Below are 14,532 nucleotides of genomic sequence, written 5' to 3'. Positions count from 1 at the left end.
TTGTTTTGCTCAAAAGTGTCTAATTATGAACTTATGTACAATAAGTATTGAAGGAATTCTAAAATGTTTTAAAACGTTAGAAAGCACATAATTTCAGTACAACAAAGTAAGGTTAGTTGATAAAGTTAAAGTGAATATTGACATTGATACTGACTGTTGTCAGAGCACGCCAGCTTCAAGACATCTTGGTGGAGACGGTAAGAATGAGAAACTAGGTTTTGATGGCAGTACTCTAACCATTGCAAGAAAAAAGGCAGTGGAAGGATCAAAAGCTCATTCTTGGAAGTTAGAAAGACTCTGATCTTGACAACTCTGGAGCTCATTAAGATTGTGCTGTATCTCAGAGGGCTATGAATGGCCATGTATCAGTCAAATGCCATTATAGATAGAACAGAGGCTTCATTGACAGCAAACATGAATAAAAATCTCCTGGGCAAACTATGCAGATACACTGATTTCATCAGTGCCAAACAGGAATAGCCCCAGTGTGGCAGGGAAGGAAGAGAGGGACAGGCCCAGATCAGAGATGGAGAGCATGGAAAGGAAGTAGTACATGGGCTCATGGAGGCTCCTCTCTGTCTTAATAAAGAAGAGGAAGGAAAGATTTCCCAAGAAAGAAAAAAAGATACACAAAGAGAAAGGGATAACTATTCAGATGTGACTGTTCTCCCGTATGGGGGTGCCACTAAGGAAGAATTTAAGAGCTTCGATCTGAGTATCATTGAGAGGAGACATGATGTCTTGAAAGGACGTTAACTAGGTAATTACTTTAGTGCAGCTGAGAATTTTCTAAATGATTCTTTTCTGGTACAACATGTGCCATAGATAAGGGGACTTCTGATGGTCCAATACCTACGATTCTGCTTTCACTTTAGACTGCAACAAAATAAATAAATAAATAAACACAATGATATGACAATAACATGATTCGCTTCCTCATTTAGTAGCTTGTTGAATTGTATTAAAGTGGCAGTTCAGACTTAAAATACTAATAATTCCAGAAAATTCTTTATCAAATGAAAGTATAGCGGTTCATTCTCATGAAACCAATTTTATGACTGTCACCACAGTTTAATTTTTTTAAAAAAAGAAAGGCAATGTTTAATGCAGATTTTGGTTAGATTCTTAAATCATTTTATTTCTTGATTCATACCTGTATATCTCTGTAGGATGAACAGTTTAAGTAAAAGCAGAACAGATGATATATATCCAAAAATTTTAAAGGAGTTTTAGAAAAATGTGTGATCTCATTCTCCTGCCAATTCAGAAGATACTCTGGAATGTCTTAAGTAGGTTATTACCAGCTAACGCATCCCATTTTATTCCCAGTACTAGTGTATTGTCACCTACAGCTTTCTACATTATGGTAGAATATTCATATTGCTTCTTAAAAATCTATATTGCTTATTTTCCTTGCAAATAGTTGTCTTAATTGCACAAAATAGGTTCTTTATTATTTTCCTTCTAGTTATTTGATTAATAACTAATCTTATCCCACTGCATGGATAGCAGGTGGAAAAACATGTTTTATTGCTCACTATTGGATTTCCAGTACCTAACATAGTTAGTAGAATTTAGCTGTCGCTCCAAAAAACCTACTTAACAAATACAAACTTCATATTAAGTTGAATAATTTCCTCCATTATTCATTGTTCTATAAAGTGATGTCATGAGATTGTGTTCATTTTCTTGCTTTGTTTTGGGTTATTTTGTGTTTCTCAAAAAGAAAACAACAGACCCAATAGACCCACTAAATATATCAAAACACAAATTTCAGAGGCTTTTTGTCCAACAGGTGATTATCTTTACAAGTTCTAGCTCTGTTTTTCATTTTCTTAGTGACCTAAGCATTAATAACTGTCCATTTCATCCTTCACGCAAAAGAATGCTGAGAGTTTGAGAGTAACTCAGCTTTCTAGAAAAATATGCTTTAGTATTTCTATGTCCTATCACCTGCTTTTGCTAGATTTTTCTCTTCATAAACTTTTAATGGATGGGATCTCACAGTGCTGTTCAGTGTTCTGAATCCTGTAGGAACCTGTGTGTGACTAAGCATAAATGTTTGGAAATTGAGAGAAAATGAGATCAAACTTTCAGATATCATGAAATCTACCATTTGTTGAGTTTTATTACTCAGCTCAAACTCTACACTATAGTCCCAGGACTTGGTTTTTCACTGTTATATTTATTGATAAAGTAATCTTACTTAGGTAAACTGTGTCTATTTATGTTTGGGCATTTGTTTCCTCAGTGTCTTCAAGGATGCATTGTTTTTTGTTTTTGTTTCTGTGTTTTGAGAAGGGTCTTGATTATATAGTTCAGGCTGGTTTGGAACTCACTATGTGGCTCACACTGGCTTTGAATTTGGTGAAGTTCTCCTGCCTTGGGCTCCAGAGTACTTGGATTATAAGTATGAAGTACCATGCCCAGCTAAAGCAGCATTTTTTTTAAAACTTAGTTGGTAATAATAAAACAATAAATAAAGCTAGTTGATGTTGATATTTGATTCAAATGTATAATTTGAATTACAGTTCTAATTTTATATATTATATTGTAACTTCTACATAATAATGATCTATTGCAAAATGACTGCCACAGATATATTTATATTCTTGAAATTTACTTCATCTCTTCTACATAAAAGAAAATAAAGTCTTAAACAGTAACTTGTCCAATTTCAGGTATCTGCCTACCATCACAAATAAACGAGTACCACGTGATATTTGAGATAGATGTGCTTTTCATGCCTATCATTTGGACTGGGAAGTTTTAAAACTTCCAGACATGCCTCCTGATATGTTACTTGCACTCTCTTTGAAAGTTCTAGAACACGCTCTACATCATAGCTGGCTTCTGATTTACCTTTGGTAATGTGACATTTAGTCCATTCCTTAGAATCCAAACAAAACTCACTTATAATCTCACACTCTAAGAGCCTGAGGCAGGAGGATCACAAACTGAAATCCAGCCTACACAATTTAGTCACTAAACAAGACTATCTCAAAATAAAGAAACAATGAATAACTTAAAAAGCTTAAGCATATTGTTCAGGGCAGAGGTCTCCATACTGGAAAAAAAACCGAGCCAATTATATCAGCTAATCTGAATGCACGTGTATCTTATCTTTGTGGTGATTTTTAAAAAATCATTGTGACCTTTTTCCATGAAACCAACAGTACAATGAGATAAGAAACAGGGAAAAATCCTTTAGACTAGACTTCCCTTGTCTTGTAAGTGTTATCTTGTGAAGCCTGAAAGATACATGGGAATACTCACAGGAAAGAACTACTTGAATAACAACACAATACTTCATAGAAAATCTTTCAATGATTGACTCACAGACACGGATAGGGGACTGAACTCATAAAACAGCTCAGTCTGTGGAACAGTTATTCATCAACCCTTGGCTTTTGCTCTTTTTTTTTTTTTAGATACGGTTTTCTAGTTCATTCAGAAAAATGGTATTTGTATAGTATCTTAAGTTTTAAGAGAAATCATATCACCTGTGATTGTTGACCATTAAGATTTAAGATTTCTTCTTTTTGAAGTATCTAAGTCTTTCATCCATTTTCTATTGGGCTATGCCTTTTCCAAATAGATTTGCAGGAATTCACACACACACACACACACACACACACACACACACACACACACACACAAGCCTCTTGTGGGTTAAATCTAGCAAATATTCTCATACTTCATCACTTGCTTCTAGAGTCTCATGATGAATCCCATCTATTCTGTCAACAGCCTGCTAGCCTACACACATGTGAGCTTCACTGAATTGTAGGCAGAGGGTGCTCTATTTTTTGCAACAAATATGAACAGAGTATGGAACAGCAAACAAAAGTAGTTTTCATGTCCTATCTATCATCTGTCTATCTATTTATCATCTATGTAAAATTTATCTGTTTAATAATTTTATGATTTAATTACATAAGAGGAAAGAATCAAAAATGTACTTCATTTTCACTTCTTTCCTGTTACCTTTTAGGCCTTTCTAGTTCTATTAACACCAAAACACACGCAAGTTTTTATAATCCTGGCAAAAAATGCAGTACTTTAATATAGTGCTTCTTAAAATTTAGTGTGCAAAGAAATCATAGAAGATTTGCCTTACGTTGGGCCGGGAATTTAGTTCAGTGGCATAAGCGCTTGCCTGGCAAGTGCGAGGTCGTGAGTTTGATCCCTGCTACATTTAAAAAAAAAAAAAGAATTGCTTTTTTATGCATTTTCATTTGATAGAATTTGAGTACTTGAATGAGTCGTAAGTCTCTATATGACTACTACAAAGGTTTACTTGAAGTACAAGGATCACATTTAATTAACACTTTCTGAAGTATTCCACTGTTCTAATAAATGGAAGCAAATCTTTGACTCATGTTGATTTGCTTGCAAAATGCCTAGCTTTATCTGAAAATGAAAAGCATGTCTATAAGTAAGGCATTTTTGTTGAAATTTTTAAACTTAAAACCTCACAGTACTGCTGCCAAGTAGCAGAATATGACTAATGAAAATTGTCTCCCTGCTTAAATCATATGTATGCTACATCTAAGAAATAATTCTCTTTTTGATCTATGCAAATTTTATAGTGTTCCGTCCTTTGCAGTGTTTCCTCATAAACTGCTCACAAATGACCAATGTAGGGGCCTGGGGATTTAGCTCAACGGCATAAGAGCCTGCCTTGCAAGCAGGCAGTTGTGAGTTCGATCCCCGGTACCGATAAAAAGGAAAAAGACAAAAAAAAAAAAAAAAAAAAAAAAAAAAAAAAAAAAAGACCAATGTCCACACAAAATCAAATAAAATATAACATAAAACAAAACTAGAACCATAAAGCTTATCAAAATTTAAAAAAAAAATTTTAAACTATTGTTCATTGTAAGGTTTATATGCAATCTCATAAGTCATTTCATTTCTTAAATGGACACTTGCTTTTGTAGAAGTTTTCCATTATTTTTTTTCTGAGTGAATTTTCTTGTGACAGATTGCCTCTAGGTGCTGTGTAATTTAGCTAACATAATCTAGATCAATACTGACTTAATTTTGCATTGATTGATAATTATATTTAGATTAGGATGTGTTTGCTTGATACTATCAATGAGACCGTTTTTTTGTTTGTTTGTTTTTTGTTTTTTGTTTTTTGTTTTTTGTTTTTTGGTTTTTTTTGCAAAGTGCTATACTGAGTGTTGAAGAATGGATAGCGTTTATCCTGCACATGATGTCAGTACCAGCATCCCAATTTTACAAGTTGCAACAACCAACCAAAAGCGTCTCTAGACATACCTGAATGTCTTCAGGAGTGCAAGAATGCCTTTAGCTGAGAATCATTCTTTTAAAAGGTAGAGGTGAGATTTTATTCCTTAAGCATAAGGCTGTACATTGTAGGAACTTGCAGATATATTATGTTGATCAGAAAATCATCTTTCCCATTGGCTTTTTGTTTCCTAATTTTGCTTGCATTTCATTTTAATGGGTGTCAGAAAAACATACGCATTTTTCTGAAAACTTTTCACAATATCCTCCAAAAATTAGACAGCTGGAAATGTTGCTTAATAAACTGCAGTGTTAGAGAACATTGTGGAATACTTCAGTTTGTGCTGCCTACTCTTACACTGAGTAAATGTGAGTCTCCATTTCCTTCAATTAATAAAGTGCTTATGCTAGTGCATATTGTGCTGCAACTCTGACACTCCTGGGTGGACCAGAAGAGTTGAAAGACAGAAAAGACAAAAGTTTGTGATCATTCGCTTTAATCTAGAAACTCTTCTTGCCTGAATCTGTTGTTAGCATTTTATATAGTAGGCTAACTTTGAGGAAAACAGAGAGTCTTAAATATGAAACCTAAAATATAACTAAGGGAAAAATATCTAGGTATAAATTAAGTGATTTGAATTGCAGCTTTTTACATTTGTCTGTGTGAAGTTCATTAATTCAATCTCTTAGGGCTTCCATCCCTTCAACAGAAATAAATAGGCAGGAATGCCACTGAGCAACTGTGAGAATCAGATAAAGATATATGGAGTATAACAAGATATTTAGGATAATTACATGATTAGTTTCTCTTAGGTCATTGGAAAGAAAGACTTGTGCTAATATTGTCTGGACAATATTTCATGCCTATGTCTTGTATTCAGAATAACTAATGTAAAGATAGCAATGCACAATGTATTAGTTATTGTTACTCTCATACTAATGTGTTTTAGAAGTTTTTTATTGTTATTTTTATTTGCTTTCTTAAAATAAGAGAAAAATAGCAAAACATAATATACTTGACCTAAAGTACCTACAAGCATATCTCGTATATATCAGTAGCTTAAAAACATGTTCATATCTGTTAATTTTTTCATGATTATAGAATGCTTTCCAATTTGGTGATTATTATTATTCCCTAAGCATTTGACAATTTTAGAAGCTGTCTATTAATTTACCTGGGGATAGAAATGTAAGGGCCTTTAGTTGATGTCATTTTTGGAAAAGAGCTAATGCAATGAAGTATAACACAAGGCTAAAAGTGCTTAAATGACATGCAAGATTTTGAGATCATCTTAGATGGACAAAGCACATTTTATAAAAAACAATATAGTTTTTGTTTAATCCCAAATGCTACTTATGAAGAGGAATTAAGAGTTTTAAATAAAACCTGCCAAGGATGGTTTTCAAGACCAGGTGGACATGTTCATGTCTGGACAAGCCTGATAACAGAACATTCTTTCCTTTGTGTGAGCTTGTCTATCTGATGACCTTGCAATGTAACTTGAACTGTAAGAGGCCAGTTCTTCCTCTGTATAAACCATGCTTAGTGTAACTTATGGCCTTTTGATATAACCTGAAATGTTTAAGCTCTATTAGTTACCTGAAGATGTCACCTAAATCTTGCAATCATAACTCACTGAGCCTGCCTTTGTACCTGCCCCATGCCTTCCTCACAAAAGCCTGGAATTCCACCAGGCAGGGCTGACTTTTTGGAGAAAAATCCTAGTCAAACCCTCTGGTGTAATAAACTGCCTCCTAACGACTGCTGGTGCCATTTCTTTTCATGTATGGTTTGTTTACTGTAACATTTTTGGTTCACTGAGTGGTAAGACAGTACTGGCTGCTTAGATCACTAGCTGAGGCCTAGCAACTGATGCAGGGTCCTCGATGGGAAGTCATATCCTGCAGAATTTTTGGTGCCTCCACCAAAGGCACCAAAGGTCCCAGACTGGAGGCCTCTGCTTGGCGATAATGACTCTCATTAGACGCAAAGAGTGGGAAAAGACAATCAGGGCCAGTCTTCAATGCCCATTCAGACTAAAAGACAGGGATTCTCAAAGGCTTCAACCTAAATCACACAGTGATCATTTCATTAGTCTGATGGGCTCAGACTAGGCCAGACTGGGCTCCTTCTTCAGCTGTGTTACTGGGAACTCAGAATCCACATCCATATGGGAACCAACCTATGAATTCCTGGTAGTCAGTGGAACTGAACACTCCATCATTATTCAAACTATTGCCCCTCTGTCAGTAAACAGCTTACTGTCACTAGGGCAAGTGGGATTTCTGCCTCTTGTCTCTTCTGTCAGGCATGATCTTGTAGCCTGGGAGGTCATCAGACTGCTCATGAGTTCCTCTTCTTGCGGAAGTGCCCTAACCTACTCTTGAATAGAGACATCCTTTCTAGGCTAGGGGCCACCATCACATTCTCTCCAGGGAAATCTGATTCTCTGTCCCGCTTGCTCCACAATAACATTTCCTGCTTGATATTATGGTCCCTGAGTAGGAAAACGACAATTGAGACACATACATAGATTAAATCAACCCAGAAATTATCAAGACTCTCTTTCTTTGAATTTGGGCCATCAACTACCTGCCTCTACTTGTGAAGTTCCAACCTGGGGCCATCCCCACTTGCATTAAACAGTACTGCATTCTCCAAAAGGCTCAACTAGGAACTTAAGGAAACATCATAGACTTCAGAACTGTGAAGTCCACTTAGATCATAAAATTCCTGAAACATAACTCTCCTCCCTGTAGAGAAGCCCAATGAAGCATGTCATGCAGTTCAGCATCTCTGAGAAGTCAGTGCCACAGCAGCTACCCTCCATCTTGCAGTTCCATGCCCCTGTACTCTCTTAGTCTTCTGCTAGGAAGACTGCTGAGATACCAGCCTGGACCTAAGGGATTCTTTCTCGTGTGTGTAGGTTTTACCTGCCAGCCAGCCTATCTTTGCCTTTAAATTGAAAGACCCAGAGATGGGACAAAAAGGCCAATTTATCTGAACTCATTATCCAAGGGCTGGCCCTCCTTCCTGAGGGCACTTACAGCAATGGTCCTTCTGGTCAAGTGTCTGACTGATTAACTTAGGGACAGAATCTGACCATACAGGCACCACATGCTGTTCTAGAATCACTCAACAGTTGGAAATATCATTGGCTCTGAGGCAGCCGTGTCAGTGAGCACCAAGGACTGCTTTATGGAAATCATCAAATTGCTTTCCAACTCACCAAACCTCTGAATCCAGCCACCTTTCTTCCCACTAAGCTTGCCTAGCCTCCAGCACAACTTTCTCACTTTTACTGATGAACTTCTTGATAACCAGCCAGATCTGCAGATGGAAATCTTGTCTGATGCTGAATATGCCCCATTCACAGATGGAAGTAGCTCCATCAAGAATGAAAACTGTGAGGCCAGATATGCTTTTGTTACCACAAAGGAGGTGCTCATAGCCAGGTGTCTTCACCAAAAGTGGTCTTCTCAGTGGGCTGAACTGTGGGCTGAGCTGTGGACCCTAAAACAAACTCTCAACTGGGAAAAGCTGGGAACATATGCACTCACTTGGGGTACACTTTTGCTGTCATTCATGTCCATGGAATGCTATACAAGGAATGCGAACTTTTCACAACAGAAGAAAAACAAATTGATAATAAAACTGCGATTTCTTTAAAGGATAGAGACACTATAGTAGCTATTGCTATGTTGGGTTGTCTTGTGGTGAAACACTACGTTGCTTAAATTGTTTTGTTCTGACCTGTGTTATGTCCTCTTTTATCTTAATCTTTTATTTTTAAATAAAAAATGAGATTTACTAACTTCTGATTGTAATTATTAATTGTGAGGGACACCAAAGAGAAAAAGATACTACTGTTCTTTGCAATCACAAATGGATGATACTGCCAAATTGTCAGCAAAAGGCTCCCGTGGGGATCAGATGACTTAGTACCGAGTCTGGAAGTCCACCATGGAATATTCCCTAACAGTATCCTCAGTCTCTAAAGGGAACTCCTCCACTACTCAAAAAAATGAGTTAAATGGACACAACAGAAAGGGCCTACATGAGTCCAAATGGTGCTTGGACTTCTCCAGATAGTTAAATGATAGTTCCTTAAAATTTGGCTTATGCCGTGGTAAAACACCATCATGACATCACAAATGGAGAAAAATTGTCATGAATCAGCTTCCAACATGCTACTATTATGTTACAAAGTTAGCCTTCATGTGGGCCTTTGTTAGTCAGAGATATCAAATCTTTGCAAGGACTGAGTACTCATCTAGAACTAAACCTCTACCTGGTATCCAATATGCTGGACAATCCCATTTTGAAGATTTACAAATGGACTTTACAGAAGTCAAATCATGTACAGGTTATTCATATGTCCTGGTATTCATCTGTACTCATTCTGGGTTCCTGGAGGCATTTCACACTAGAGCAGAAAAAAGCCACTAAAGTCTGTAGAATATTACTACAAAAATTATCCCCAGATACGGGTTGTCCATGACTATAACCTCTGATAATGGGCCTACATGTGCTGCACAAATAATCCAGAAGCTGGCTAAGTAATTAAAAATCAAATGGAAATTTCATGCAGTATACATGCCTCAAAGAATAAAAGTTAAAAGTTAATAGGACTTCAAAGTTAATACCGACTAAATGTCACCAAGACACTCAGGCACCATGGGTACATTTGCTTCCCATGGCCCCCCTCAAGATCTGAAGTTTACCAGAGCCATGGGATATTCTTCCTTTGAAGTTCTATATAGGAGTCTCCCACCCATAATTATGGGTAACCAGGGAGACCTAACATCAGCTAGGTAACATATCTCTATAGAAACAATTTACACAGTTAAAACAGACATTTTCTCAAATGCATAAAAACATAATTGTGATTATGGCAATTCTGCCATACCCACAGACACACCTGCCCACATATATAATGGTTTGGATTAAAGATTGAAAAAGGAGCCCTCCAATCTGTCTGGAAGGGCCTCTATGTAATTGTTTTGACCACCTCCACGGTGAAAAGGATCCAAGGTACAGTCATGGTTTCATCTTTTGGGTATTAAGAAAGTTCACCCAGATGACTGTTGGAAGCCCATGTGGATGAGTCAACTCCCTGAAGAAAACCCTGAGGAAAATATGTGTTTGAAGTCCTGCTCTTGTCACTCCAGAAGCTGACAAGTTTACACATGGCTGAAGCTGAACAGACACTGTGCACTGGATCATCTGCCTTTATTGACTCATGTTCTGCTCTTCAGTTTGGTTTCCAGCCCTTATGCCTTGTTAGTTTCAGTATTCACCTAGGGTTCTGAACTGTGTCCCCATAGAATTCGGAAGTTCCTGATAAGGACACATTCATTCTCTCCTACACTGGTGTAACCACTGGACTCAGTACTCTAAATTGCCTTTTGTAATCACAGGTTCAAAAATATTGCTATAACCAATCTGTATCTGTTCCTGTGTAGCCTGCTTGGCCCACATGTTTGACAAGCAGACTCAGGCCAAACCCAAGGACTTCCAGAGCTAGTTTAGAAAGTGACAAGAAGGATGGGAATAAGTGGGTTTGGGAGTGAAAGGAAGTATTTTGATGGGAATTAATGAAAGTGTGTCTTTTTCTGTAATAATGTTTTGATGCAAATCTACAAGAATTTGTAATATACAACATCAGTTTTTGTCAAATATCAGGTTTTCTCAGATTCAACTTAAACCACCTTACCAAAGACCCTGCAGTGTTTCTTTCTTTCTTTCTTTCTTTTTTAAAATGAGTACTGGGGATCAAACTCATAACAGCGTGCTTGCAAGGCAGGAGCTTACGCTGCTGAGCTAAATCTCCCGCCCCTGTTTCTTGTTTCTTGTCACAGAACACTGTGAGATCTACTTATGATACAATTTTGCTGTAACTCTTACTCTGCTCTGTCTAGTTTTCACACAGTAGATAATTGGGTTCATCAGTGGAGGTACAAGTAACAGAACATTTGCCATGAGAACATTCATGAGGGGAGAGACATGCTGGGCAAAGTGATGGACTATGGCTAGGTTGATGATGGGCAGATAGAAGATGATCACTTCACAGATGTGTGAAATACAAGTATTGAGGGCCTTGAGCTGCTCCTTTTGAGATGCAATTCTGTCAACAGTCTTGAACATCAAGATGTAAGACACTGTAATAAACATAAAGTCTACCATAAAACGGAGTGCCCCAAAAAATCCATAGATGACATCAATTCTGTTATCAGAGCAGGACAACTTCATGATATCCCAGTGGAGACAGTAAGAGTGAGACAATTGGTATTTACTACAATATTTCAAGCTTCTCAAAGTGAAGGAAAAGGGAAGAACCAGCAGGATGCTCTTAGGAGAACATTCCTATTTGGGCAACTCGGACTGATGTAAGAATGGTTCTGTATCTCAGAGGATTGTGAATAGCTAGAAAATGGTCAAAAGACATAATCAGGAGGACTGATGACTCCAGTGCTGAGAATCCATGGATGAAGAATTCCTGGGCAAAGCAAGCATTGGCAGAAATTTCAAGGGCATTAAACCAGAAGATCCCCAACATGGTTGGCAGAGATGACAGAGACAAACCCAAGTCAGATAAGGCCAGCATAGAAAGGAAATAGTACACAGGCTAATGTAAGGAGAATTCTGTCTTGATGATAAAAACAGTGGTGCAGTTTCCCAAAATGGCAACAAGATACTTACTGTAGATGGGAATGGAGATCCAAATGTGTGAAGATTCCAGCTCTGGCATCCCAACCAAGAGGAAGGTAGTGATTTCACCATGTGATGTGTTGACAGTAATCATTATTTATTCATCAGGCTGCAGTGAAACATATAAATACTTGTGCTATTAAAATGAGTATCTATAAGATTGATAGGGAAAAGGAATGTTGAAATTTATAGTTTCTTTCAACTGCATTTTGGCAAATGAGCAAATTCATGTTGCAATTGTATCAAGAAAAATGCATGTCACTTGATACAAGAGTCTCGCTAAATCATAATTTGCAGAAATTACTTCTATCCATATTTTCCTAGAGAAAAACTAGATTTAAATTTTGCATTTAGACATGCATCTGATTTTATTTTCCCTATATTAGTAAACTTAAAGTAATTAACTTAGAAATCTTTGTTATTTCTTGCTTTAAGATACTGTCTATCAGGTGGAATATAAGTAATTTCTAGATTGACAGTGTATGTGGGTGAAGGTATCTAGATATCTTCCTATTTCTCATGACTCTTACAAATGTAAGGTCTCAAAGTTAAATCATTTTGTGTTTTAAATTCAGGCATGTGAAATTGTTGATATTTAAATCTCTTTTTTAAAAAATCTCATATTCAAGTCATTTATATAATGGCAAGAGTGGTAACTATGGAGATTAATGACAGATTGTGTTTTATTTTTCCTTGTTCTAGAATTTTGACCAGTTGGTCAGTGTTCAGTTTAGAAAAAATAATGTACAGTGTTCAGTATCATAATTTAGGAGAATTTGAAAGCTGTTGAAAAATGAACTCCCAAAAGTTACATGGATTATTTACACAGTCACTATAAAAATATTATTTTGCTTTGCTGCATGATTTTTGGACGGCCCTTTTTGCTCTAAATGAAGCTCTGCATGACTAATTGCTGAAGCTGAAATAAAGTGAAAGTCAAAGAGACAATCTTTATCTGAGTACTTACCAAAATGTATATTCTGCTGGACACTTTGGAGAGGAGTTGAAAATTCTAGTATAAATGTCCAAGATATCATTGAATTTATCTTCCACCAAAGGCTCCTCCTGATGTACAAGGACTTCTTTTTTTTTCCTAATCACTTGCTCTACAATCACTGAGTTCTCCAGGGATTTCAACCAGACTAAATGTGTCCTGAGAATAATAATACACATTGAAATGTGTCCTGAGAATAATAATACACATTGAAAATGCAGTAAATCCATAGAGATAGTTGTGACCAAGGAAATAAGTGAGCACTTGGACTCTATAGAATATCCTTTGAATAACACTAAGCAAATACCTTTTTAAACCAATTTGTGAAAGATAGGTTTCATTTTCTTCTAGCTCAAGTCTCCCTTTTCAAGAAACATCTCAAGTAAATCAATCCTTATGCAGGCATAAGTCTGAGTCCATTGGAGTCATCCTTTACTTTTCTACTGTAAATGTGTACTTTAGTGTTGTAGTAGCCAACTGTGTGTCTCAGCACTTTTCCTTGAGGGTAATAAGATGCATTCAATATGTTTATCTATTTTTCTTGAGGAATGACAAAGGGTGCATATATGTGCAAAAGTGTCAAAATAGAATTTGGATACATCTTCAAACTCCCCAACTAATTTTGCGTATGTTTATCTGAACAACATAGAGGATCCAATAGATGCACAACACTCCTGGATTTTTTAAAAAAAGTTTCTTTTGATTTTTTGGCAGAAGTATCCCAGTTTAGTACAAGGGCATAAGAAAAACCAGATTTTCAAGTTTTGGAGGTCAAAAGCGAATCATAAGACTATTCGTGCATGGATGATAAAGATGATCCATTATGGAAAAATATATACTTTCATAACAGGAAAATGATGTGGGTATGAGGAAGAGGATGATAATTTTGATGTTGGCCATGTGATCAAAGTTCCTATGACAGTACAATACAGCAAGAATGGATTGACTGAGACACAGGAAATGCAGGCCTCCTTCAGATGACAAATAAAACAGCACTATGAGTACATATTTGATCAGTCAAAATATTGCAAAATGTCATTTAACCAAACGGAATGATCCAATGTTAGAATAAGGTTTACAAATGCAGTAAAGTCCTTGGTAGGATTGAAACCTATTGGAAAGCAGGCCAGCCCTACCATTTGGTGCTATAAATTTAACAGACACAAGGCTACATGATGCTGTGAAACTTGTAAAGGCTGAAATGCAAGTCAAATGGTCTGTATGTTTCCACGTTAAAATGTGTTTATTTTGACACCTTATTAGCTGAACTGAAGCATTCATAAGTCTACTGATTTATCACAGATTATCACAGATTTCCCATAGATTGTAGAAATATAAAAGACTTACGGAAAAACGATGGGTCAAAATATGGCATAAAATTAATGTCCTGATTGATGCAATTACTTATTTCACCTTAGATATTTATCTTGGAATTCAACCATCAGGTCCTTATTTGTATAGTAATAAACCAAATGTTGTTGTGTACAGACTTGTTGTTTCCATCTCCCACACTAGTTAGATGTGACATTCGACAATTGGTCTGTTTGTTTCTAATTGATGTTACATTTGTGTC

At 36.5% G+C, this 14,532-nt stretch overlaps 1 protein-coding gene across 1 annotated transcript; it reads right to left on the bottom strand.

The window, feature by feature from the left end:
* Positions 1 to 11,128: 11,128 nt before the first annotated feature.
* Positions 11,129 to 12,059, bottom strand: LOC106026609 (olfactory receptor 51A4-like). Its single transcript, XM_013147588.2, is given in 2 exon segments — positions 11,129 to 11,615; positions 11,617 to 12,059. Coding segments are annotated over 2 exon segments (930 nt in total).
* Between the last annotated feature and the right edge of the window lie 2,473 nt (positions 12,060 to 14,532).

This window comes from Cavia porcellus, unplaced genomic scaffold (genome assembly GCF_034190915.1).
Source record: "Cavia porcellus strain 051 isolate PalLab524CR breed Dunkin Hartley unplaced genomic scaffold, mCavPor4.1 scaffold_9, whole genome shotgun sequence".
Classification (NCBI taxonomy): Eukaryota; Metazoa; Chordata; class Mammalia; order Rodentia; family Caviidae; genus Cavia; species Cavia porcellus.
Note: the sequence above shows the minus strand (reverse complement) of the source record. Positions and strands in the feature narration are given on the sequence as shown.